At 57.2% G+C, this 24,607-nt stretch overlaps 1 protein-coding gene across 13 annotated transcripts in view; it reads left to right on the top strand.

Annotated features, from left to right (window-relative positions):
* Positions 1-24,607, top strand: part of HSPG2 (heparan sulfate proteoglycan 2) — a 98,522-nt gene that overhangs the window by 65,215 nt on the left and 8,700 nt on the right. For 8 of the 13 annotated variants that reach the window (XM_073233370.1, XM_073233367.1, XM_073233369.1 and 5 more), the window contains 44 exons: positions 657-784; positions 925-1,011; positions 2,063-2,121; positions 2,310-2,477; positions 2,634-2,744; positions 4,744-4,844; positions 4,941-5,121; positions 5,905-6,030; positions 6,179-6,331; positions 6,410-6,552; positions 6,860-6,995; positions 7,077-7,231; positions 7,450-7,603; positions 8,297-8,466; positions 8,558-8,705; positions 9,070-9,221; positions 9,381-9,516; positions 9,614-9,765; positions 10,495-10,630; positions 10,787-10,938; positions 11,345-11,480; positions 11,578-11,729; positions 12,318-12,453; positions 12,568-12,719; positions 12,903-13,041; positions 13,650-13,801; positions 14,011-14,158; positions 15,149-15,288; positions 15,724-15,865; positions 16,188-16,339; positions 16,729-16,870; positions 16,984-17,124; positions 17,458-17,592; positions 17,835-18,016; positions 18,807-19,002; positions 19,253-19,432; positions 19,739-19,999; positions 21,202-21,403; positions 21,892-21,989; positions 22,392-22,658; positions 23,378-23,487; positions 23,684-23,831; positions 23,914-24,030; positions 24,462-24,479. In XM_073233370.1, coding sequence (XP_073089471.1) covers positions 657-784; positions 925-1,011; positions 2,063-2,121; positions 2,310-2,477; positions 2,634-2,744; positions 4,744-4,844; positions 4,941-5,121; positions 5,905-6,030; positions 6,179-6,331; positions 6,410-6,552; positions 6,860-6,995; positions 7,077-7,231; positions 7,450-7,603; positions 8,297-8,466; positions 8,558-8,705; positions 9,070-9,221; positions 9,381-9,516; positions 9,614-9,765; positions 10,495-10,630; positions 10,787-10,938; positions 11,345-11,480; positions 11,578-11,729; positions 12,318-12,453; positions 12,568-12,719; positions 12,903-13,041; positions 13,650-13,801; positions 14,011-14,158; positions 15,149-15,288; positions 15,724-15,865; positions 16,188-16,339; positions 16,729-16,870; positions 16,984-17,124; positions 17,458-17,592; positions 17,835-18,016; positions 18,807-19,002; positions 19,253-19,432; positions 19,739-19,999; positions 21,202-21,403; positions 21,892-21,989; positions 22,392-22,658; positions 23,378-23,487; positions 23,684-23,831; positions 23,914-24,030; positions 24,462-24,479 — 6,394 coding nt within the window. The remainder of the gene's footprint in view (positions 1-656; positions 785-924; positions 1,012-2,062; positions 2,122-2,309; positions 2,478-2,633; positions 2,745-4,743; positions 4,845-4,940; positions 5,122-5,904; positions 6,031-6,178; positions 6,332-6,409; positions 6,553-6,859; positions 6,996-7,076; positions 7,232-7,449; positions 7,604-8,296; positions 8,467-8,557; positions 8,706-9,069; positions 9,222-9,380; positions 9,517-9,613; positions 9,766-10,494; positions 10,631-10,786; positions 10,939-11,344; positions 11,481-11,577; positions 11,730-12,317; positions 12,454-12,567; positions 12,720-12,902; positions 13,042-13,649; positions 13,802-14,010; positions 14,159-15,148; positions 15,289-15,723; positions 15,866-16,187; positions 16,340-16,728; positions 16,871-16,983; positions 17,125-17,457; positions 17,593-17,834; positions 18,017-18,806; positions 19,003-19,252; positions 19,433-19,738; positions 20,000-21,201; positions 21,404-21,891; positions 21,990-22,391; positions 22,659-23,377; positions 23,488-23,683; positions 23,832-23,913; positions 24,031-24,461; positions 24,480-24,607) is intronic. The other 5 variants (XM_073233371.1, XM_073233362.1, XM_073233373.1 and 2 more) reach the window with 3 other exon arrangements.

Raw genomic sequence — 24,607 nt, 5'->3', positions numbered from 1 at the left:
GGGCAAATATTTACACGCACTAATATGCCTTTTGTTTTGCAAAGAACCATCGCGTAATTGAGTTTGGTAATCAACTTTTTTTACTCCTAAGTTCATGAATAACTTTCCATATTGTTAAATACTTTTTCATACCTGACCTTTTCGAAGTGGCGTGTGTATAGCCCGCTGCAGTATGTGGTCAAGGAGTGGTTGACAGACCCACACACTAACCATGGAGCAAGGAACAGGCTGTGTTAATAAAACAAGCATGGACCTCTCTGGGAGAGAATATAAAACTCATGTGTTTCGTGAGGAAACATGTATTTTCAAAGCTGTGCCCCCACATACCAAGTTATATAGCTCCACTGTCCTCTGGTGTTACAGGGGTTTAGATAGGAAAATGTAAGAAATGCAGTCAACCCCACCCTTTTTGTTAGCTGTTTGCATGGATATTCTTTTTAATTTATCTAGTTCCCTGTTCATGGTTTGTTTCCAGCATTTAGCTTTTATAAACACTACTGAGATGAACATCCTGCAGTGAAATCTTTGTGCTCCTCCCCAATTATATGTTTAAGATAAGCTCACACTGGAATTTCCAGATCAAAGGAGTACAAAATTGTAGAGGTTTGGGTAGATTTTGCCAAATCGCGAGGGGCTGATGTCCTTGTGCCTCACAGCAATGCCAACACAACGCCGCTGGGGAGTTCTGTGAGCTGTGTGCGCCTGGCTACTATGGAGATGCCACAGCTGGGACACCTGAGGACTGCCAGCCGTGTGCCTGCCCACTGACCAACCCAGAGAACATGTGGGTGCCCTTGCCCAAGGCCCAGTGAGGAAGTCCCACTGGGGAGGGGAGGGCACTGCACTGGCTTTCGGGGCAGAAGCAGAGGGGAGAGAATGGTAAGTGGGTGTCCCATGGCCTGACCTTTGCCTCCCCTACCCCAGGTTCTCCCGCACCTGCGAGAGCCTGGGAGCTGGTGGGTACCGCTGCACGGCCTGCGAACCCGGCTACACCGGCCAATACTGTGAGCAGTAAGTATGCAAATAGGAGGGGGAACGGCAGGGGGCGTGTGAGACAGCTAAGTCAGAGTCCTGGATGGTCGGAAAAGTCTCTACCAGGATCATGTCCCTCCCCTGTGCAAAAGCTCTCCAAGACTCCCTGCTGCCCTGGGGCCAGCTCAAGCCCCTTAAGTAGTTGCATATTGTATATACTTTGGTATATGCTTATATATATATATATGTCTGTATATATAATATACTATATATATATATATGTATATACTTTGGTATATACTTATTACTCTTTGGTCTCATCCCACTTCCTACTCCCAGCTCTGTACTCTAGCTGGCTTTAACTTCTTGACTTCTTAATGATCAGGACTTTGATGTGTTGTTCCCTCTGTATGGAACATTCTTCACCCTCAAACCTTCCTCGCTAACTCCTATTTAGCCTTCAAGGCTCAGCTTCATTCACTCATTTTGCACATCGTTGTTGAACATCTACTGTCTGCCCTGCAGTGTGCCAAGGTGTTGTTGATAAAGTAGCAAACAAAGGAGATTCTGTCCCAGCCCTTCCGGAATCCACCCCCTAAAAGGGAGACAAGGCAGTGAGGAGCCACACAAATGTATCATTACCAACAGTGATAAGCCTGCTGATTCCCAGAGCTGGATTAGTGCCCCCCGCCCCCATGCCCTCACACATGTCCCTCGTTCTCATTACATAGTTCCCGTGTCAGTTTCCCACAAAGTGAGTTCCATAAGGGCGGGGATTCCCTCGTGCTCACTGTGTACTCCCATAACCTACCATCAGAGTTTCTTAAACATTTGTTGAATGACTGTTTCCCTGGAGAGAAAAGGCCTACCACCCCCCGTTATGCAACCTGCTGATGCTCCCTTACACTCCCCTTTCTCAGAGCACTGAGGCCCTGTGCTGAGGCTTTTATTTGGCCTCTGAAGTCCCTCCAGAGCTCAGAGCCTCCTCACCCCATGCTGGGCAGCCCACTGGGCTCCTGGCTCCCCAAGTCCACCATGACGCATGGGTTCTCTAGGGCCTGACAGAGCTGGTCTCTGTTCCTCCTTACAGATGTGCCCCCGGTTATGTGGGTAACCCCAATGTGCAGAGGGGCCGGTGCCTGCTGCAGGGTAAGTGGACCATGGCCTTGGGTCAGGGTAATGGGTGAGGCAGGGAGCCTAGGGAATTTGGGAGATCTTCGGCCTGAGGGGCAGGGCCCAGGGTGGTGCACACCAGTCTTTTGGAGGGCAGAGATATCTGAGACAATGCCACATGCTGGGACCTCCCTTCTGAATGGCCTCTGCTGTCACTCCCCCAGCAGCCAAAGCCCCACTGGTGGTCCAGGTGCAACCAGCTCGGAGCATAGTACCCCAGGGTGGCCCCCACTCCCTGCGGTGTCAGGTCAGTGGGAGCCCACCCCACTACTTCTACTGGTCTCGTGAGGATGGACGGCCTCTGCCCAGCAGCACCCATCAGCGACATCAAGGTACCCATGGCCTCAGGCCCCTCAGCCCCATGACCCAACCCAGGGAGAGGGGAGGCATAGGTCTGTCCCTGCCCTACTGGGGTCCAGTCCTCACACACAGGCCGGGGGCCGAGGGGGCACATGTGCACTGATGAGCTGCCATCTGCTCCCCACCAGGCTCCGAGCTGCACTTCCCCAGTGTCCAACCCTCAGATGCAGGAGTCTACATTTGCACCTGTCGTAATCTCCATCATGCCAATTCCAGCCGGGCAGAGCTGCTTGTCACTGGTGAGTCCTTCCGCCCCTGTCCCTAAGATGGCCTGTGCTGGGCTGGACTGCAGACTGGACACAGGCAGCTGGTCCCTTCACCTTCCAGAGGGGATGGTGGTTGTCTGGATGAGGGCACCGGCTGTGGAACTGGAGAGAGCTGATGGAGTCGAGACTGGTTTTAGAGGCAGAACTAGTGGGACTTGATTGTGGTCATTAAGGGAGAGAGAAGAGTCTAGGATCATGCCCAGAGGTCTAGACTCCAGCAGCTGGGCAAATGGGCTATCATTTCCTGAGATGAGAGAGGCTCAGTGGGGGGAGTCTTAGACTGGGCTGCCCCAACAGAGCGAGGGACAAGGATGTGCCTGCAAGGGGTTTATTTGGGAGGTGAAGTGAGACAGGAAGAGAAGGCGTATTACTGGGCATGTAACTGAGCAAGTTACCACAGTGAGCAGTTGTTTACTGTTGCTTAACTGTTTGTTGGAAACTGACAAACTTGAGTAAATCATTCACTAGGAGTCACCCTGCCCCGGGGCCAAGGGAACTGGGGTATATGTACACCAGCCCCGATCAGTCGTGATGGAGGCCTGTTCCAGGAGCATCATTCCATCCCACCTCATGGCCAGGCCCAGTGGTCTCCAGTGGCCTAAGAAAGCTTCATGCAAAAAGATGCAGCAGCTGTCAAGAGTCAGGCAGGCGGACTCTAAAGTGACATGGCGAGGGGACGTGGGTGGGGCACCATCAGCACCTGCTACAAACAGATCAGAGGGAATCACGACTTGTTAAAGTTTGAGATGTGTGCAGAAACAGCTACACAGACACATCAGGCAGGCATTTGGGTATGTGCGTCTGGAACCCAAGAAAGAAGCCCTGGCCAGGAAATGAGTTGGGGAGCTGTTGGCCTAGGAAAGGTGTTTAAAGCCATGGGGCAGGATGGAATTGCCCAGGGGGAGTGTGGCTTGAAGACAGAGCCCAGGGCAGAGCCCCAAGGAGCTCCAACTTGAACATGGCAAGTTGAAGAGTGAGGACAGTCCATGAGAGTGAGTGGGTGCTGCCAGTGAGCTGGGAGAGGGCAGGGGAGGTGGGCCATTGGGAGTCAGAAGGGAAAGGGCCTCCAGGAGAGAGGAGTTGGCCTCACCAGGGTCCCTGTGGAAGTCAGATACAAGAGAAACAACCCTTGGAGGTCATGCTTTGATAAGAGTAGTTTTCAATGGAAAGAATAGAAACCAAATGGGAGTGAGGGAATAAATCCATGGAAGGCAATAAGTGTAGACAGCAAGTGTAGACAACCCTTTCAAGAGTCTGGGCTCTCAAGTGAGGCCACTAAATGGAGCAATAGCCAGAAGGAGTGTGGGGTCAAGGGAGTGCTTTCAGAGATGGGAAATTCTAGAACACATTTGTCTGTGGAGGGGATGATCCTGTGCTGAGGGAGAGGTAAGACTGATGTAGCAAGAGAGTGCGCAGCCAAGAGAGGAAGCCCTTGGGAGGGCGCCTGGGAAGGTGTCCTGGTAGGGCTGCGGGCAGTGGGGGAAAGAGTCCCATCCTTTGGGGACTAGGAAGGAGGAAAGTAAGGGGATTTGAGAAAATGGGAAAATTCCTGACTAGTAGTTTCAATTTTCTCAAGTGTGAGTTGAAGCCATCAGCTATGAACATGGAAGCAGGGTTTGGGAGGGTGGAGAAGTTGGCAGGAGATGCGAAATTGTTTGGGAGGATAGAAACTGGAACCAGGTGGAGAAAGCCAGTTGGAGTGGAGAGTGAAACGTTAGGAACTTATTTGCAATCTGTGATCATGCACTGGGGCCAAGTGGACTCAGGGTGTGATGTTCCCCCGATTGCTGGGAGAAGGTGGGCGGTGGGTTTGGCCAGGATGAGGGAGGCAGACACCCGAGAGTGGAATGGAATCAAAGCTAGCCTGGGAAGGAAGTGACACCCAGAGGGATGATGGACAGAGAGAGGAAGTGGCCACAGGATAGGGGTCTGGCCAGCACCCAACCTACTGGGAGGCCTTCCGTCCCCACAGAGGCTCCAAGCAAGCCCATCACAGTGACAGTGGAGGAACAGCGAAGCCAGAGCGTGCGCCCTGGGGCCGATGTCACCTTCATCTGCACAGCCAAGAGCAAGGTAGGCAGAGCAGGGAGTGGGCATTGGGAGGATGTCTTGTGGGTTCTCTGAGCCCCATCCCTGATCTCCACCCCATCCCCTTTGCCCCACCTGCAGTCTCCTGCCTATACTCTGGTGTGGACCCGCCTGCACAATGGGAAACTGCCAGCCAGCGCCATGGACTTCAATGGCATCCTGACTATTCGCAATGTACAGCCAAGTGATGCAGGCACCTATGTGTGCACCGGCTCCAACATGTTCGCTATGGACCAGGGCACAGCCACTCTGCACGTGCAAGGTGCACCCTTCATTCCCTGACCACCCAGCCCTGGCCTCCCCCCATGCCCACCAGGATGACAACTGAGAAAATGGGAAATGTGCCAGGTCCTGGCCTAAACTCTGAAGAAACTGGAGAGAGGGACAAACAGGAGCTCTGCTCCCCTGCACTGCATGTTCTCATAAGGAGACAGTAGGCATGGAAACAAGTGAACAGACAACCTAATTATACATGGTGACGGGGGCTGGAATAGGAATAGAATGAAGGGAAAATAAGAAAGGAGGAAGGAGGAGGGACAGCTACTCTCCATGGGGTAGTCAGGGAGGGCCTCTCAGAGGAGGTGACATCTGAGCTGCGCTCTGAAGAAAGAGGTGTTCAACCACTTAAAGAGCCGGCAAAGAGTGTTCTTGGCAGAGGAAGGAGCATATGCAAAGGCCCTGAGGCAGGAACATGTTGATGTGTTTGAGGAATGGCAAGGCCAGTATGGCTGGAGCTGTGGGAGAGAGGCTGGGTGAAGAGCTTGAAGGTGTGGGCTCGGTGAGTGTGTAGATCATAGATCATGTGTACATGGTAGATCATAGCAGGCATTCACCTTTTATTCTAACAGCACTCGAAGCCAAGGACAGGCCTGCAGTGGGGAAGTGACAAGATCTCACTGACGGTTTAAAAGCCTTCTTTGGCTGCTCTGTGGACAAATGGCCATCGGGGCTAGAGTGGCAGCAAAAAGAGCAGCAAGGAGGCCATTGCGGTGGGTCAGAGGACACGCCCCACCCTGACCCTGTGTTCTTTCTCCTCCCCTGTCAGCCTCTGCCGCTCCAGCCGCCCCCATGGTCTCCATCCACCCGCCGCAGCTAACAGTGCAGCCTGGGCAGTTGGCCGAGTTCCGCTGTAGCGCCACGGGGAACCCCCCGCCCACCCTCGAGTGGACAGGTGACGCTGTGGCAGGAATGGCATTCAGGGCCAGGCTGTCCCACATGTGGAAGCCAGGGGCAGAACTCAAGGCTGTGGGGTCCACAGCCTCTTGGGGGGCCCAGCAATGGCAGTCCCACTGGGTGCTGAGCCCACTTCTCCCCATCAGGGGGCCCCGGTGGCCAGCTCCCTCAGAAGGCACAAATCCACGGCGGCATCCTCCGCCTGCCCGCTGTCCAGCTCTCGGATCAAGCCCAGTACCTGTGCCGTGCCCACAGCAGCGCCGGGCAGCATGTCGCTAGGGCTGTGCTCCATGTGCACGGTGAGAGGACAGGCCTGCAGGTGGGCACCAGGAGCTCATGGCATCCCGGAGGGGTGTCTCACAGAGCTCTGTCCACAGGGGGCAGCGGGCCCAGGGTCCAGGTGAGTCCAGAGAGGACCCAGGTGCACGAAGGCCGAACCGTCAGGCTGTACTGCAGGGCTGCAGGTGTGCCCAGCGCCACCATCAGCTGGAGGAAGGAAGGGGGCAGCCTCCCTCCGCAGGTGAGGAGATGGATTGGAGCCAGGCCCACAGGCCCAGCCATCCCAGCACTTGCCACCTGCCCCTCCCACCTTTACTTCCTCCCCATCTCCTGCTCTGGTTCCTTCACTTCCAAGATGGTGGCCTGCTCAGACATCCTGTCTGCTGCATCCTGGCCTCTCGCTTTGCTACCTGGCTCTGCCCTCCCGGGTGCCCCAGGGGACCCTAATTTGGCTGTGTGCTTGCCTCTACCTTTTGTGCCCCCTTGCTGGCTAGCCATTGCCAGGCTGCCTCGCCCCCCAGTGGCTGACCCTTCTTACTGTGTGGCAGGCCCGGTCTGAGCGCACAGACATCGCCACACTGCTCATCCCAGCCATCACAACTGCTGACGCTGGCTTCTACCTCTGCGTGGCCACCAGCCCTGCAGGCACTGCCCAGGCCCGGATCCAAGTGGTTGTCCTTCCAGGTGCGGGGCCTCTGGGGGCTGGAGGAGTGAGGAAGGCAAGCCAGGGCTCCCAGAGGCCCACTCGCTCCTCCTCTGTCCCAGCCTCAGGTGCCAGCTCCCCACCAGTCAGGATTGAGTCCTCATCACCTTCTGTGGCTGAAGGGCAGACACTGGATCTCAACTGTGTGGTGGCCGGGTCGGCCCAGGCCCAGGTCACGTGGTATAAGCGAGGGGGCAGCCTGCCTCCTCACTCCCAGGTATGAGGGTCTCTGAGCCTGTGGCAGTGAGTCTGGGGTGGTTCTGCGTGCACAGCCCCTCCCCCAGAGCAGGGCCAGCCCTTATTTCCCTCCCTCTTCAGCTTCTGGCATGGAGGGCTCCGAGTGAGGGCTTGGTGACTGACCTGCCGAGGCTCAGAGGGAGTGGGGACTACAGCCTCATCTCCGTGCTCCCATGCTTCTGCCCCCTCCTGGCCCAGGTGCATGGCTCCCGGCTGCGGCTCCCCCAGGTCTCACCAGCTGATTCTGGAGAATACGTGTGCCGAGTGCAGAATGAGTCTGGCCCCAAGGAGGCCTCCATCGTCGTCTCTGTCCTTCACAGCCCCGATTCAGGCCCCAGCTACTACACCCCAGGTAGGAGCCAGGTGGGGAAACCCTGGGATCTCCTTGCTGTCCCCAGGGAAGTGCCTGTGTACTCTTTGGTGACATTAGGACAGGCTTTGACCCTCCACTATCTGCTTGGGGAGATGAGGGGACTAAAGGTGGGGATAAAGTTGATCTGGCTTACCCGGGGCTCTGTGATGAGTGTGCTGTTTTCAGAATTCATTAGGAAGCAGTAGAGGCAGGATTGAACACTGAGTTGAGAGTCATACTGAGTTCAGATCTTGGCTCTGCCCCATATTAACCTGAACTGGTTATTTGACTTTTGGGAGCCTCGGTTTCCACATCTGTGAAATGGGGATAATACCACCACTATGTTGTGAGCGCATGGCACACTCTCTGTCAGAGGTGTTGTAGCATTATTGTCTGCAGCTGTTCACCTAGCCTGGGCACTAAAAGCCTCTGGTTCTCTGTAGGCCAGAACAGCTCATCAGAGATTTAGAAATCACGGTGGGGCAAATGGGCCTCAAACTCCAAGTTGGAGGTGGAGGAGGGACGGAGGGGTCTGGCTGGCCATGCTGAGGCAGAAGAACATAGTCCCAGCCCCAGAAGGCCTGCCATCCGTCCTCCCAAGCTAGGTCCTGGTCACCTCCCAGAGCCCTCTGCCCCAGGGCTACAGGACTAGGGCCCAGGAGCCCAGGACCCTGACCAGCCCGTGTGCCCTAGCTCCTGGTGGAGCCCCAGCTCCAGGCAGCTCCCAGCGCATCCGCATTGAGCCTTCATCCTCCCATGTGGCTGAAGGGCAGACCCTGGATCTGAACTGCGTGGTGCCTGGGCAGGCCCACGCCCAGGTCACATGGCACAGGCGTGGGGGCAGCCTCCCTGCCCAGCACCAGGTACAGCAGCCCCCCACCCACCAGGCAACCTGCTGGAGGGGTTGAGTAGGGGGACCCCGGCCCCCTCCTAACCCTCCCTGCTTGCACTCAGACCCATGGCTCACTGCTGCGGCTGCACCAAGTGTCCCCAGCCGACTCAGGCGAGTACGTGTGCCGTGTAGTCCTTGACTCTGGGCCCCTGGAGACCTCAGTTCTGGTCACCATCAAGACCTCTGGCTCCAGTGCTGACTCCATCCCTGGTGAGTAACTGCCAGTGACAGGGCAAGCTGCAGGAGGCTGAGAGCAGTCCCAGGTGCTGATCCTAGTGACACTTGTTACCTCCAGGGGCTGGGCAGGAAGCCCACACTGGAGCTGGCCTCTGTTTCTGCCTCCTCCTCTCTCCCAGCCTCAACTACCCTCCCCTCTACCACTTGCTTCCCTTCTGCAAGGTTCAGCCCTGGCCCAGCGGCCCCCCCAGGGTCCCTCAGCTGAGGACATCAAACCCAGGGCACCCGATGCCCAACATACGGGCCTGGCCTGAGAACAAGGCTGAAGTGGCCCCAAGGGGACAGCCATTGACCTCTCTTCTGGGAGCATCTACTACCCTCACTCCTTTCCCCACAGCCCCAGGACCCATCCCACCTGTCAGGATCGAAACCTCATCCCCCACAGTGGCCGAGGGGCAGACCCTGGATCTGAGCTGTGTGGTGGCAGGGCAGGCCCATGCCCAGGTCACGTGGTACAAGCGTGGAGGCAGCCTCCCCACCCGGCACCAGGTACACAGTGGCAGAAGGGTGGGAGGAGGCCAGCCAGGCCAAGCTATGGACAGTGGGTGGAGGGGCTGGTGGTTCCTAGCTCAGAGAAGCCGGGTAAGGAGCGTCTGTGGGCTCTGGGAAGCCCCCCTCTCATACTCCTCCCTGCCCATGGCTGCCCAGGTCCGTGGCTCCCGCCTGTACATCTTCCAGGCCTCACCAGCTGATGCAGGCGAGTACGTTTGCCGGGCCAGCAATGGTGTGGAGGCCTCCATCACAGTTAAAGTAACCAGGACCCAGGGGGCCAACTTCGCCTACCGTGAGTGGGGCCACCAGGCTGGGCTGGGACAGAGAAAGGGGACAGGCATGGCCAGCTACAGAGAACTGGAGTAATGGGTGACTATCTTCTCCCCTAGCTCCTGGTGGCACCCAGCCCATCCGCATTGAATCCTCCTCCTCCCACGTGGCCGAAGGGCAGACCCTGGATCTGAACTGCGTGGTGCCCGGGCAGGCCCATGCCCAGGTCACATGGCATAAGCGCGGGGGCAGCCTTCCCGTCCGGCACCAGGTACAGGACAAGAGGATGGACTAGCCAAGAAGGAGATGGGAGGGAGGCCCCTTGGTGGAGGTCAGGGATGAGGAGGGCTGGGAGGCTCCTTGAGACAGGGGAAGCCTTGAACCCCATCACACAGCTGTAGAGTGCCACGGTTTAGAGCCCAGACTCAAGGAGCAGCCAGCCAAGGTGTGAATGCCACCTCCACCACTGAGCTTGTGACCTTGGACAAGTTATTTAACCTCTCTGTGCCACAGTTGCAGCATCTATAGAATGATAATAATGGTACCTACTTTAAAGAATTGTCTTAAGGATGAAGCGAATTAATATATGTATAAAGTGCTCAGAGCTCTGACTCATAGAAAGTGCTATGAGAGCTGTTATACCACAATACATTATCTATTATTACTGTATTTTATAGAATTTAGGATGTCACTGATTGCAAGATGCACCATTATTTTATGTACCTCTAAGAGGAAAAAAAGCTGCTATCTGTAATTGTAAGATTGATTACTGAAAGGAGAATTTCAGATTCAGAGAGGTTAAAGAATGTGTCTTAGAATGGCTGGACCATGGTATTAGTGTTTGACTCATTCTTCCTGGCTCCTTCTGGCCATTCCCCAGCCCTAAGCAAGACGCAGCTAATGGCCAGGCCTTGGGGGTTAGAGAGCCAGGCCGGGATGCAGGTTATAGGGGCAAGGGTCCTGGCGAGGGCCCCATCTGACCTCACCTCCATTCCACCAGACCCATGGCTCACTGCTGAGACTATACCAAGTGTCCCCAGTCGACTCGGGTGAATATGTGTGCCGCGTGGTGGGTGGTTCGGTGCCCCTGGAAGCCTCTGTCCTGGTCACCATAGAGCCTGCAGGCTCTGTGCCTGGTGAGTGGTGCTGTGGGAAAGCATGGCTAGGGACCCAGCAAGGGGAGGCTCCCCATCCAGCAGTAGCAGGAGCCCATGAGACCAATAGCCCTCCTTTACCACACCCAGCTCTCCTCCCCTCCCATCTGGGACTGACCCTCTGCCTTTCTTCCCCAGCACTGGGTGTCACACCCCCAGTCCGGATTGAGTCATCGTCCTCCCATGTGGCTGAGGGGCAGACCCTGGATCTGAACTGCCTGGTTGCTGGGCAGGCCCATGCTCAGATCACATGGCACAGGCGCGGGGGCAGCCTCCCGGCTCAGCACCAGGTAGGAGGTGGGGAGCTGGGGAGCCCTGAAGGACCCCCGTTACGGTGGTAGAAGGGGCACAGCCTTTCATCCAGGCATATCTGAGCTCACATGCTGCTCTGCCACGTGACTTTATGCCAAGCATTTGACCTCTTTGATCCTCGTGTCTGTCGAATGAGCTCACACTGCCTACTTCACCTGCCCCAAGCACGTCACTAAATGCTGATCCCCACTTCCTCCCTCTGGACCCAGTCCTGACGCTGAGGCAGGGGAATTGAAGGGTTGTGAATGGTGCTTCTCCACAGAAGAGCCTCCCTTGAGCCTCAGCTGGCTGGGTCAAGCTGGGAGGGGGCCCAAGGAAGGGGGCAGGAGCGTGGGGTGGTCCCGGTGCCTGGCTCTGAGCTTGCCTCCCTGCTGCCCCTCCCAGGTGCATGGCTCAAGGCTGCGGTTGCCCCATGTGACTCCCGCCGACTCTGGGGAGTATGTGTGCCGTGTGGTCAGTGGCTCGGGCACCCAGGAAGCCTCAGTCCTCATCACGATCCAGCAGCGCCACGGTCCTCACAGTGCGTGTCTCAGGAATAACAGCAAATGGTGGGGGACTGCTAGGGCCACTTCACCCTCCATGGCTCCAGCACCTTGCCTCCCATCTCACCCCCCCAGCCCAGGGCGTGGTGTACCCTGTCCGCATCGAGTCCTCCTCAGCCTCCCTGGCCAATGGACATACTCTGGATCTCAACTGCTTAGTGGCCAGCCAAACCCCCCACACCATCACCTGGTATAAGCGTGGAGGCAGCCTACCCAGCCGACACCAGGTATGGAGCCAGCAGGCAGAGAAGGAAAAGCTAAGTGCACCAGCCCTGACAAGAATAAGGAAGGGCCCTCAGCACCTCCTCTGTGCTCATTCAGTCGTTCAACAACCATTGAGCACTCCTGCTGGAAGGGCCTTAGACCAGTGCTGAGAATATGGAGATAAATCCCACTGGCCTCAGGTGGATACTGTATTTTAACAGAACATTCTATGATTCTCTCACTTATTAATTTTCCTGAGAACCTGCTCCATGCCTAGCACTAAGGACTCCCAGTAGAATGGGACAGGTACCTGCCCTCAGGGACCTCACCAGCTAGAGGGCAAGGCAGATATGCCATATGACAGCAGGGCCCTGAGGCGTCACCAGGAGGGCCTCCCTGGGCTTTCTGCAGGGGTGGCGGTGCAAAGCTAGAGGACTGTCTTACCCAGCCCAGAGCCTCAGGAAGGCCACCGAGGGAGTTCTGAAGGAGGCTGGGGATGGGGAGGGGGGCCGGCCCAGGCAAGGCAGGGAAGCCCCCGGAGCAGGGGGGACAGCAGCAGTGCCTGAGGGGTGGGGGTGCTTTCCCCACCCATGGACACCTGTCTGCCCTAGATCGTGGGCTCCCGGCTGCGGATCCCCCAGGTGACACCAGCAGACTCTGGCGAGTACGTGTGTCATGTCAGTAACGGTGCTGGCTCCCAGGAGACCTCGCTCATTGTCACCATCCAGGGCAGCAGCTCCTCCCACGGTGAGTGCACAGGGTGGGGGTTCCAGGCCAGCGGGTGCCAAGGAGGCAGACACGTCCCAGGGCCATCACTGTTGTCAGACTTGGGCTATGTGGCCTGTTTCTCCCTGTCCCCAGTGTCCAGCGTGTCTCTACCAATCAGGATTGAGTCCTCGTCACCCACAGTGGTTGAAGGGCAGACCTTGGATCTGAACTGCATAGTCGCTGGGCAGCCCCAGGCCACCATCACGTGGTACAAGCGTGGGGGCAGCCTTCCCACCCGACACCAGGTACAGAGTGGATCCGTGGCTGTCCCGGGGAAAGCCCTGCCTCCTGGGGCGGGCTGTGCAGGGACAGCCCCCCAGGCAAAGACCCTGAAGCATGAGCTGGCAGGCCTGGGAGGAAGCTCGAGGCAGCCAGTGACCCCTCAGCCCCTTGCCTCCCCTCCACCTCCTTGCCCACATGCCCCACAGGCCCACGGCTCCCGCCTGCGGCTGCACCAGATGTCCATGGCAGACTCTGGAGAGTATGTTTGCCGGGCCAACAATAACATTGATGCCCAGGAGGCCTCCATCATGGTCTCGGTCTCCCCCCATGCTGACAGCCCTTCTGGTGAGTCTGATGAAGGCCCAGGATGGGACTGGGAGACACAGGTAGCAGTGCTCTCTGGGGAGAAGGAGCTCTGCAGTCAGAGCCCGTGGACAGGGGTGGCTGCCCAGTGCAAGGGCTCTGCAGAGGGATGCCTGGGTTCAAATCCTGCCTGCACCACTAAGGGACTTGAGTGAGTAACTCTCCTCCCTCAGCTTTATTTCTACATCACTGAAATGGGGATGTTGATCGTTCCAACCTCAGATTGCTGTCCCATACCATGGCCACTAGCTATTTGTGGCAATTACAATTAGTTAACATTTAAAATTCACATCCCACATTTCAAGTGCTTGATAGCCACACGCAGCTAGTAGCCACCACACTGGACAGTGCAGATGTAGAACATTTCCATCATCACAGAAAGTTTATGAATTTTGTGAGGGTTAATGAGTTAATACATGAAGTGCTTAGAACGCTTGCCTGGCACACTGTGAGTGCTTAGTGAGTGTTAACTATTACTACTACCTTGGGGATGGGGGTTTCTACGGCTGAGGCTCCCACCAGCCCAGCTGTTTCCAAATAAGACAATGGCCCAAGCCCCGACTTGCTGTTTCTGTGCCCTCCCGCCCCAGTGCCTGGCGGTGCTGTGCCCATCAGAATTGAATCATCATCTTCACATGTGGCTGAAGGGCAGACGCTGGATCTGAACTGTGTGGTCCCTGGACAGGCCCACGCCCAGGTCACATGGCATAAGCGTGGGGGCAGCCTGCCCACTCACCACCAGGTACGGGAACTGGGGAGAGGAAATAGCAGGAGGGCTGCTAGATGACCCAGGCTGCTGACCCTCAAGCTCTGCCCAGGAAGGAGGCCTGGGTGCCCCCGGGGGTTGCAGTGCCTGCCTTGGTCAGGAGTCAGACCCTGGCTCCAGGCCTTCAGGGATCCCGGTTGCCATTTCACTCTGCTCCTCTGTCCCCCCATCCCATCGCTGCGCAGGTCCACGGCTCAAGGCTGCGGCTGCACCAGGTGTCCCCAGCTGACTCAGGCGAGTACGTGTGCCGCATAGTGAGCAGCTCTGGCCCCCTGGAGGCCTCAGTCCTGGTCACCATCGAGGCCTCTGGCTCTAGTGCTGTTCCTGTCCCAGGTGAGGGTCCCTCCAGTGGGGTTGGGAGGCTGGAGGAGGGAGGAAGGGAAGAGAGGCAGGCAGGCAGAGGTCAGGAACCAGGTGAAGTGGGGTTCACCTCGGGGGCCCACATGGGCTTTGGAGTCCAGCCTGTGTGGGCTTGAGTCCCAGCCCTCTGTGCACACTCTGAGGTGCTGCATAGGGCTTTCTCCTCTCTGTGGTCCACTTTCCCCATCTGTCATGCAGGGAGAGTGGAGCCCTTACAAGCATTACGTGAGTTCACTAGGGGATGGAATTGCACCTCTGGGGGTACATGAAGGTGCTTTGTGGTGGTGCCCTGATAAACAGTTGTATGTTAATAGTGGCGTATTAGGAAAAAAGCAGTGACATGGCAAACCTGTCATGATTTCATGGAAATAATTGCCTATAGTGGGCTAAGTATTTAAGGGTTTTTGTAGGTGAATCAATTGAAAGGGAAAGTAATTAATAACATAGCGAGCACATGGCTCCAGCCAACATCATGATAGTAGTTCATGGATGCTAATAAATGTGATAGATCACTTGTTGCTGGGCCCTGGTAGAGTTACATTTATTTTCATGATACCCTTTGAGGTAAGTGTGATTGCTCTCTCTATTTTACAGTTGGGGAGACCGAGACACAGAAAAGTGACATAGCTTTCCAAAGGTCACAGAATGAATAAGTGGCAGAGCTGGGTTTTGCACCTGGGCAAATAAGAACTGGAGTCTTGGTTCTTAGCCACACATTGCTCAAGTTTGAGAAACGTTAGTGATCAGTGTGGGGTTGCCTGGCTGCCAGTGGTGCTGAGAGCACAGGAGGAGCTGGTGGGGCTGTTGTCTGGGGCGGGGCTGGGAGAATGAGGCCCCTCTGCCCCTCGCAGCCTAGCCCGGCTGCTGCAGGCCTCAGAGATGAGAAGTAGGGGCATTGAGGAGGCGGGAGCTGAGGGCACAGGGGTGGGAGTCCCAGCTCACTGACCTCTTCCTGTGCCCCAGCCGTACCCATCCGCATTGAGACCTCTTCCTCCCACGTGGCCGAAGGGCAGACCCTGGATCTGAACTGCGTGGTGCCTGGACAGGCTCATGCCCAGATCACGTGGCACAGGCGTGGGGGCAGCCTCCCTGCCCGGCACCAGGTATGGAGGCTGGACAAAGTAGAATGTAGGCACTCCCCACCCCACCCCGTGCTAAGCAGTCCTGCCTAAATCAGCCTGCGAGGGAAGGTGGCCCCATCTGGAACTTTGGGAAAATTGCAGCATGAGATCACTGGGAATCAGAAGGTCAAGAACAGGCTGGGCATGGCAGGGCCAACACTGACTCCCCTAGCACCTTGGTACAGATTGGAAAAGGACACCTCTTACTCAAGACACTGGACTTCCACTTACCAGAAAAAGAAAAGTCATAATAAACATATCCGCAATGTCTAATGTCAAAGGAGGTCACCTTTGACAGGATACAGCCTACATAACTGTACATGACAGTCCTGGGGTAGTCCAGAGGGCTTGGGCATCGAAAGGCCTTGGCCACTGGGTGCCAGCTCCTTCTCCCCACTCTCACCTGACCCTCTCCAGGTCCACGGGCCCCTGCTGAGGCTGAACCAGGTGTCACCGGCTGACTCTGGCGAGTACTCATGCCACGTGACTGGCAGCACAGGCACCCTGGAGGCTTCTGTCATGGTCACAGTTGAGGCTTCCAGCCCAGGCCCCATTCCTGGTGAGTGACAACAGCAGGCGATTCTGGGGCACAGTTTGGGGAACGCCTTCCTGGCCTTATTCCTCCCTGCTCTCCGAGCAGGGTTCTGGCTGTCAGCTCCATGAAGGTCTGTCAACCCCTCCCTGCAACTGCTGGGTCTCATCACAGCCTCTTGGCCGCTAGGAAACAGAGACCCTTCTTAGGTCAATGGTGCTCAGCCATGTCAGTCACTCTCAAGCCATTGCACCTCTCTGAAGACCAGTTGGCATTCACTGGCCCCCCTTTGGCCCTGTCTTCACTCCCAGGGAGCCTCGCCTTTCTCACCCTCCCATTGTGCCCACAGCCCCAGGACTGGCGCAACCCATCTACATCGAGGCCTCCTCCTCCCATGTGGCTGAAGGACAGACCCTAGATCTGAACTGTGTGGTACCTGGGCAGGCCCATGCCCAGGTCACGTGGCACAAGCATGGGGGCAGCCTCCCTGCCCGGCACCAGGTACAGGGCCCAGGATGGGGAGGCCTCAGGACAGGCACTTTTCAAACTGCATTTGCCTTCTGGACGCCCAACCTCATGCAAACCCTGGCCTGCTTGCAGTCCCCAGAGCATAAAATGCTTCTGGGAGAAGAGTTCACCAGCCCAGGGTTTGAGAGACCTGGGTTTGTCTCTTGGCTGCTCAATCAATTTTCTGAACCACTTTCCTCCTCTGTAAAGTGGGTAGATTAGACTTATAGGATTCTGTGAGTGGAGCTTCCTCATCCCCATCAACTGGAACCGTGAGCTCCCGAGACCCAAGGGAGAACTAACTCTTGGGCACAGCCGGGCCTGTGGGTTTGCCCTGTGCCCAGGGCTCTGGTCTGATGGCAGCTCCATCCTTGCTCCGACAGACCCATGGCTCCCGGCTGCGGCTCCACCAGGTGTCGCCTGCTGACTCGGGCAAGTATGTGTGCCGTGTGGCTGGCGGCGCAGGTCCTGAGCAGGAGGCCTCCTTCATGGTCACTGTCCCACCCAGTGCAGGGTCCTCGTACCGTGAGTGTGCCAGAAGCCATGGGCGGGGAGGAGGGGAGACCCTGGAGCTGAGCCACGGGGTCGAGCCAGACCAGCCCTGCTGAGCCCAGCCCTCTACCCACCTGGTCCCCCAGGACTTAGGAGCCCTGTCATCTCCATCGACCCTCCCAGCAGCACCGTGCAGCAGGGCCAGGATGCCAGCTTTAAGTGCCTCATCCATGACGGGGCAGCCCCCATCAGCCTTGAGTGGAAGACTCGGCACCAAGAGCTGGAGGGTGAGCCAGGCAGGTGGGGTGGGTCTGGAGGTAGGTGGGAACGCGTGGGGATCACGCCTGTGGGTGGGGCAGAGACCAAGGATGGCACCAAGCTCACTGTGTGACTCGGGGTAAGGCCCTGCCCTCTTGGGGCCTCAGTGTCCCCATCTAGATGGGGAGGAGGCTGGACCCAGGGGTCTCCAAGGACTCTGCTCAGCCATCTGTGACTGTGAGCTGAAACAGGGTCATCCGGGCGGACAGGGTCAGGGGCCTGGGACAGAAGCCACCTGCTGGCAGCACCAAGGCGGGAGGATGGGCCTTGCTGACGAGCCCTTTCCAACGCCAACCCCACAGACAATGTCCACATCAGTCCCAATGGCTCCATCATCACCATCGTGGGCACCCGGCCCAGCAACCATGGTGCCTACCGCTGCGTGGCCTCCAATGCCTACGGTGTGGCCCAGAGTGTCGTGACCCTCAATGTGCACGGTGAGGGGCTTAGTCCCCAGGGCTCTGCCATCCTGTTTCCAGCCCTGATTCTGAGCCCACTCCCCAGGCTTGAGTCCTCCCTCTGCTACTGCCTCCCTCTTGGGCATTCTCCCTCTCTGAGTCTTGACGTCAACATCAGTGCAGACTAGTGTCCACCTGGCAGTTACTGAGGAGGGGGCCGTGACAGTGCACATGGCCAGCAGAGCTCTGCATGTGTATCAGTGGTGTATTCCTCTGGGCAGGGCCCCCTACGGTGTCTGTGCTCCCGGAGGGCCCTGTGAGGGTGCCAGTGGGAAAGGCCATCACCCTGGAGTGTGTGAGTGCTGGGGAGCCACGCTCCTCTGCTCGCTGGACCCGGATCGGCACTCCCACCAACTTGGAACAGCAGATGTTTGGGCTCGTGGACAGCCACACGGTGCTGCAGGTGAGGCGCAGCTTCCCCCGTCCAGAGGCCAGTGCCACTCCATTCAGTGCCCATCCTTGAGAAAATGCTTTGAGGGAAGAGCGGTGGATGGGCAGATGGGTAATGAATGGGTGGAGAGGGAAGAGGAGGACAGGATGGGTATAGATGGTGGGTAGATTGAAAGATGTGCAGGAAGAAAGGAGGGTGGGAGAAGGGGGAAGGAAGAAAGAATAAATGAAAAGATGACCAGATGGGTGGATAGGTGAGTAGATGGGTGGGTAGATGGATGGATGGGTGGATGGATGGATGGATAGATGGATGGATGGGTGGGTGGATGGATGGATGGTGGGTAGGTGGGTGGGTGGGTGGATGGATGGATGGATGGTGGGTGGGTGGGTGGATGGGTGGATGGATGGATGGATGGATGTATAGATGGATGGGTGGGTGGATGGACGGATGGGTGTATGGATGGATGGATGGATGGATGGATGGGTGGGTAGGTGGGTGGGTAGATGGATGGTTGGATGGGTGGGTACATAGGTGGATGGATGGGTGGGTGATAAATGGATGGATGTGTAGGTTGGTAGGTAGGGGTGGGTGGGTAAGTGAACAAATGGGTGGGTGAGTTGATGGACTAGTGGATGGGTAGATTAATGAGATGTCTTGAGTATGAGCCCTCAAGAAGCTATTCAAACAGGGAGCTAAAAACAAAGTAAGTGTAGAGGAGAGATGTAAAACCAAACCAGAACTAGGACCTAATGCCAAGGTACCCCGTCAGTGCCACATAACCAACCTCCTTTCTCTCTTCCAGATTTCATCAGCTAAACCATCAGATGCAGGCACCTATGTATGCCTGGCTCAGAATGCTCTGGGCACAGCACAGAAGCGGGTGGAGGTGATTGTGGACACAGGCATCGTAGCCCCAGGGTTCCCCCAAGTCCAGGTTGGAGAAGTCGAGCTGACTGTGGAAGCTGGACACACGGCCACCCTGCACTGCTCAGCTACAGGTGTGGACGGGGCTGGTACTCAGGGCAGGGAGAACAGTGCTGCCCTGGGGCATAAATTGTAGACACAAGAGGTCTAAAGGTGATGTCATACCTGGGGCGGGGGTCTTGCTGATGGCATCTCCCAGTGATGGCTGAGGTGCCCACTTCATGAGCCCCATGATGGGGCAAGATCACCCAGGCCCCTTCCTCACCAGCCCCACCCTCTGGGGGCAGCCCAGTGACCTCTACTCTCTTCCACTTCGCTTCACAGGCAGCCCCACCCCCGTCATCCACTGGTCCAAGCTGCGCTCCCCGCTGCCCTGGCAGCACCGGCTGGAAGGTGACACGCTGATCATCCCCCGGGTAGCCCAGCAGGACTCAGGCCAGTACATCTGCAACGCCACTAGCCCTGTCGGGCATGCCGAGGCCACCATCGCCCTGCACGTAGAGAGTAAGGAGCTCACCTATTTTCCTTGGGCTACCCTCTCTGCACCGCATGGAGGTCTGAGCCCCCCACCAGGCTGCACACTGGACAGAACCCCAGGACCTCATCCAGAGGGCCAGTACCTCAGGCCCCTAGAGCCTACACCAGCCTGAGCCCCACATCCCCTCCCAAGAACTTTGCTTCCCTCTCCCCCCATCCTCTGGGCTCACCATTCAGCTTCCCGGGCCTGTGGCAAGTTGTCTGGACCCGACTCCTGCTCCCGTCCTGGCCTCTACTCTTCCCCACCCTGACCTCTGTGTCCCCTGACCCCAGGCCCACCGTATGCCACCACAGTCCCGGAGCACGCGGCAGTGCAGGCAGGGGAGACCGTGCAGCTCCAGTGCCTGGCACATGGGACACCCCCGCTCACCTACCAGTGGAGCCGCATGGGTGGCAGCCTCCCCGGGAGGGTCACCACCAGGAATGAGATACTGCGCTTTGAGCCCGCAGCCCCTGAGGACTCAGGCCGCTACCGCTGCAGGGTCACCAACAAGGTGGGCTCAGCGGAGGCCTTTGCCCAGGTGCATGTCCAAGGTAAGCGGGCCTGTCTCAGGCTGGGCAGAAGGAGGGCAGATTTCCTTTAGGCCCTTGTCTGGGCTCTTCATTAACCCAGGAACTCGCAGCCAGAAACCTCATACTTGGGGCACGGAGGCCTCTCTCTATTACCCCACCTGGAATGCCTTCCTTTCCCCTCTTCTCCGAGGCCCAAGGCCAGCCGGCCTCCTCCAGGAAGACCCCCATCCCTCAGCAGCTCTAGCTCTCATTGCTGCATCCCTCCCTTGGCAATGACCTTGCACTGCCAGAGGCTGTTATGTTCACACAAGTACCCCAGCCGGCCTCGCCTGCCAGACTGAGGACATTCAGCGCAGGGCCTGGAGCCAGTCAGCTCAGCAGCCCCAGGCCTGTCCACCACAGGACCCAGATCAGGCTGGGTAAATGCTGGACGGTGATGACAGTGACTGTGACAGGGCAGCACCCACCCCTGGTGTGCCCACGGTCTCCGTGGAGCTCCAAAATATGCAACACATCCATGGTCTCCTCTATCAGGGACACAAAGCCAGTGCTGCTGGGCCCCAGCTGCTAAAGCCAAAAGGCACTGAGCCCTGTGGTCGAGAGCCTGGGCTACAGTGAGCCTGGGTTCAATGCAGTTCCATCACCTGATAGTTGTGTGACCTCGGCCACGTCAGTTAACCTCAAACCTCAGTTTCTTCATCTGTAAAGGGGGGAAAACAATGCTGGCACATAGGCTGACTTGGAAAGATGCAGTATATAAGCCCATGGTACGTAGTAGGCACTTAGGAAATGGTGGTAATCTGCCTCTACACCCACCCTCCCTTCCACATTGTTCATGAGGACAGGTTGGTATCTCCACCAAAACCACGAATCCCCTTAGGTCAGACTAGAGCCAGAATAGTCTTTGCCTGCCTTCCTTAAAATGTTTAAATCTTTCCACGATGCCTTTCCCACTCTTGCCTTAGGCTGCCCTCTCCTCTCAAAGGTCAAAAGGCACAGAGCCCAGGGCTCCGCAGGCCCTTGTACGTGTTGATTGAATGATGGCGTGAGAGAGCGTATGAATGAATCTGCGTGCCAGTGAAAGGGGTTTTTTCCTGGTCAGAGAAGCTACCAGGAGAACACCCCCTGAATGTCAGGGTGGGGGTTTCCTGGGGCCTGGGAGGTGTCAGTGACATACACACACACACACAAACACACACAGAACCTCGTGCATGTGCCTGCAGGACCCTCCAGCTCTGTCCCCGACACCGTCCCAGCAGGATCCACACCCACTGTTCAGGTCACGCCTCAGCTAGAGACCAAGAGCATAGGGGCCAGCGTTGAGTTCCACTGTGCCGTGCCCAGCGACCGGGGCACCCAGTTCCGCTGGGTCAAGGAAGGGGGTGAGCTGCCTCCCGGCCACAGCGTGCAGGATGGTGTGCTCCGGTGAGTGGGGGTGGCGGCAGGCCTGACCTTGGGCTCCTCCGCCCAGGGCACACAGTGGGGCTGTTAGAGCACATGCTCTATGGGGCTCAGCATGAAACAATGTGCCTGGGTAAGTCACTCCACTTCCCTGAGCCTCAGTGTTCTCAGCGCTGCAGTGGCTGAAATGAGATTATCTAAAGTGTTTAACACGGTGCTGCTCACATGACAGGCCTTCAGCGCACAGTGGCCCATATTCGTACTATTGTTGGAGGAAAGAGATATATACACATGACGCAGATCCGAGTGATCTGGAGCTCTGGACCATGAGGTCTTAGTCTAGAAGGGGTGTGATGACACCCACCCTGCCTACCTACCTACCTTTCGTGGTTATTGGGAAACCAGAAGTTTATACCATGTGCTGATCTCTGACGGCATTTAACACCCACACAATTACAAAGCATTTTAATGAATTGTTTTTATTCACTGATGTCTTATCTTTTTCTTTACAGAATCCAGAACTTAGACCAAAGCTGCCAAGGGACATATGTTTGTCAGGCCCATGGACCGTGGGGACAGGCCCAGGCCAGTGCCCAGCTGGTTGTCCAAGGTAGGAGGGTGACTAAGAGCAGGGGACAGAGTTGAGGGGCCCAGGGAGCATGATCTCCAAGAAGTCCCTCAAATGTGTATGAGTAAAGAGAATTGCTTGCTAGTATCTTGCTTGTATGTAGCATACAGTAAGGGGGCTTGACAAGCCTTGGGGGGAGGAAGAAGGGAAATGGATGGGGTGAGCAGTGCTCAGGCAGCAGTGAAGAATGACAGGCAGGTGAGTGAACCAATAAACAAAAGAGCAAACCAGTGGACATGTTAGTGAGTGAATGCATGAGAAGCAAACAAAATGGCCGAATGCGCAGGGCTCCCATGCTCCCCTTTGCCACCGCTGTCTGCGGCCTCCCTCAGGCCAGGCCTGCTGCAGTCTGGCCTCACTCTGCCTCTGCCTCCCCGCTCCCAGCCCTGCCCTCCGTGCTCATCAACATCCGGACCTCCGTGCAGACCGTGGTGGTCGGCCATGCTGTGGAGTTCGAGTGCGTGGCCCTGGGTGACCCCAAGCCTCAGGTGACTTGGAGCAAAGTGGGAGGGCGCCTGCGTCCTGGCATCGTGCAGAGCGGAGGCATTGTCAGGATCGCCCACGTGGAGCTGGCTGATGCCGGGCAGTACCGCTGCACGGCCACCAATCCTGCCGGCACCACCCAGTCACATGTGTTGCTGCTCGTACAAGGTGAACCTCTGCGTGCACAGGGAGCAGGCGGGGGCCCCTGCTGCCCCTCCTGACTTACCCTTCCTTTCTGCCCTCTTGGGAGTTTTCCATTTGTTGTACTTAAGGGGCAGATTTCATACCAAGTAGGGGTAGTAGGGGATAAAAGTGAGTGTTCCTCTGGGGCAGGCTGGAACTTACAGGGAAAAGCTCCACCTCGGGGCCTCAAGTGGGAAATGGGTACACATAGCCCTCCCCTAAAGGAGCGCCTGCCTGAGGAGGGAGACCTACAGCCCAATCTGATAGCAGAGACAACAGACATGAAAAAGTAGAACAAGGGCAGCAGATGCAGGGCAGACACAAGTCTGTGTTTTCCTCAAAGGCACTTCCTTTTCAGTCCAAACTCTATGACTTGCCTCCAAACTTACTGAGCCACACTGCCCTGGTAGCCCCTCCTCAGGTCCCCAAAGGGCTGCACAATTTTGCACCCAGGCATGTTGAAGAGTTGCAGGCTATGGAGTCAAATGGACCCATCCCTGAGCCTCGATTGCCTGGCTTCCTCAGTGCAACCAGCAGCAAGCAGCCACTTCTCCCTCTGAGCCTCAGCTTCCTCATCTGTGAAATGGGGACATAATGCCTCCTTTCCAGGGACAGTGTGAGGATTAAATGAGTCAGGGCAGGGGCTGGGCTCACAGTGGTGGCTGTCGTCAGGTTGATGGCCTGTGTCTCCTTCACCCTCTTAGCCCTACCTCAGATCTCAACGCCCCCAGAGGTCCGAGTGCCCGCTGGTTCTGAAGCTGTCTTCCCCTGTATGGCCTCTGGCTACCCCACTCCTGACATCACGTGGAGCAAGGTAAATGCTGGGCAGGGAGCCAGCGGGCATACCTGAGCAGCAGCGACCAGGTGTTCACCATCTTGGTGCCCCCAGGACCAGGCCTGGCCCAGAGCACATGCACAGTGTTTGAGGGCAGGCCAGAGGCAGAGATGGGGGACAGGTCCTGTGGAGGTCCAGGCCAAGGCCAGAGTCCAGAGTGGGGGTGTGTTTGCAGCTGGATGGGAACCTGCCACCCGACAGCCGCCTGGAGAGCCACAAGCTGCTGCTGCCCTCGGTCCGACCCCAGGACGCAGGCACCTACGTCTGCACTGCCACTAATCGGCAGGGCAAAGTCAAAGCCTTTGCCCACCTGCAGGTGCCAGGTAAGACAACACCCCCTAGAACTGGCAGCACCCTGTCTGCTGCCCAGTGGGCATCGTCTCTAACTGTGCTCTCTGCCGGCAGAGCGGGTAGTGCCCTACTTCACGCAGACCCCCCACTCCTTCCTGCCCCTGCCTACCATCAAGGATGCCTACAGGAAGTTTGAGATCAAGATCACCTTCCGGCCTGACTCAGCCGACGGTGAGCAGGAGAGGAGCTGACTTGGGGGGCCCAGAGCAGGGATATCCTGGAGACGGTGCCATCTGGGCACGAGCCCTGGCAGTCCCCAGCCCTACCCACCTTGCTCAGCCCTCCCTGTCCCAGGAGCCCCCAGGCCTACTGGCCTCCCGCTCTGGGGCCTCCCTGATGTCTCCTCTCTCTTCCATCCCTGCCTCTGTTACTTGTTATCTCCAGCCTCCCTGTCCCTCCGCCATTGTGCATTGGGGCCCGGTCCTCCTGCCCTGCTTTCCTTTTCCTGCTCTGCTCCTTCCTCCCTCCTTTCTCTCCCGTCTCTCACTTTGTCCTCCTCTCTCTCTCTCTCTCTCTCTCTCTCTCTCTCTCTCTCTCTCTCTCTCTCACCCTCTCACCTGTCTCCTCCCACTTCTTATGGATCTCTGCCTTTCACTGTCCAGGCCTCCTCCTCTACTCGGGTGAGTCTCTGCTGCCCTCTCCTCCCTCAGGTAGCCCCTGCCTTGTGAGGGAAGCAAGCTCAGCCCCTTTCTAGGGCCTCTCAGCAAGGCCCTCCCACTTAGGGTGCCGTCTGGGGTGGTGAGAAGGC

The sequence above is a fragment of the Manis javanica genome, chromosome 4, assembly GCF_040802235.1.
Source record: "Manis javanica isolate MJ-LG chromosome 4, MJ_LKY, whole genome shotgun sequence".
NCBI classification, from domain to species: Eukaryota; Metazoa; Chordata; class Mammalia; order Pholidota; family Manidae; genus Manis; species Manis javanica.
Note: the sequence above shows the minus strand (reverse complement) of the source record. Positions and strands in the feature narration are given on the sequence as shown.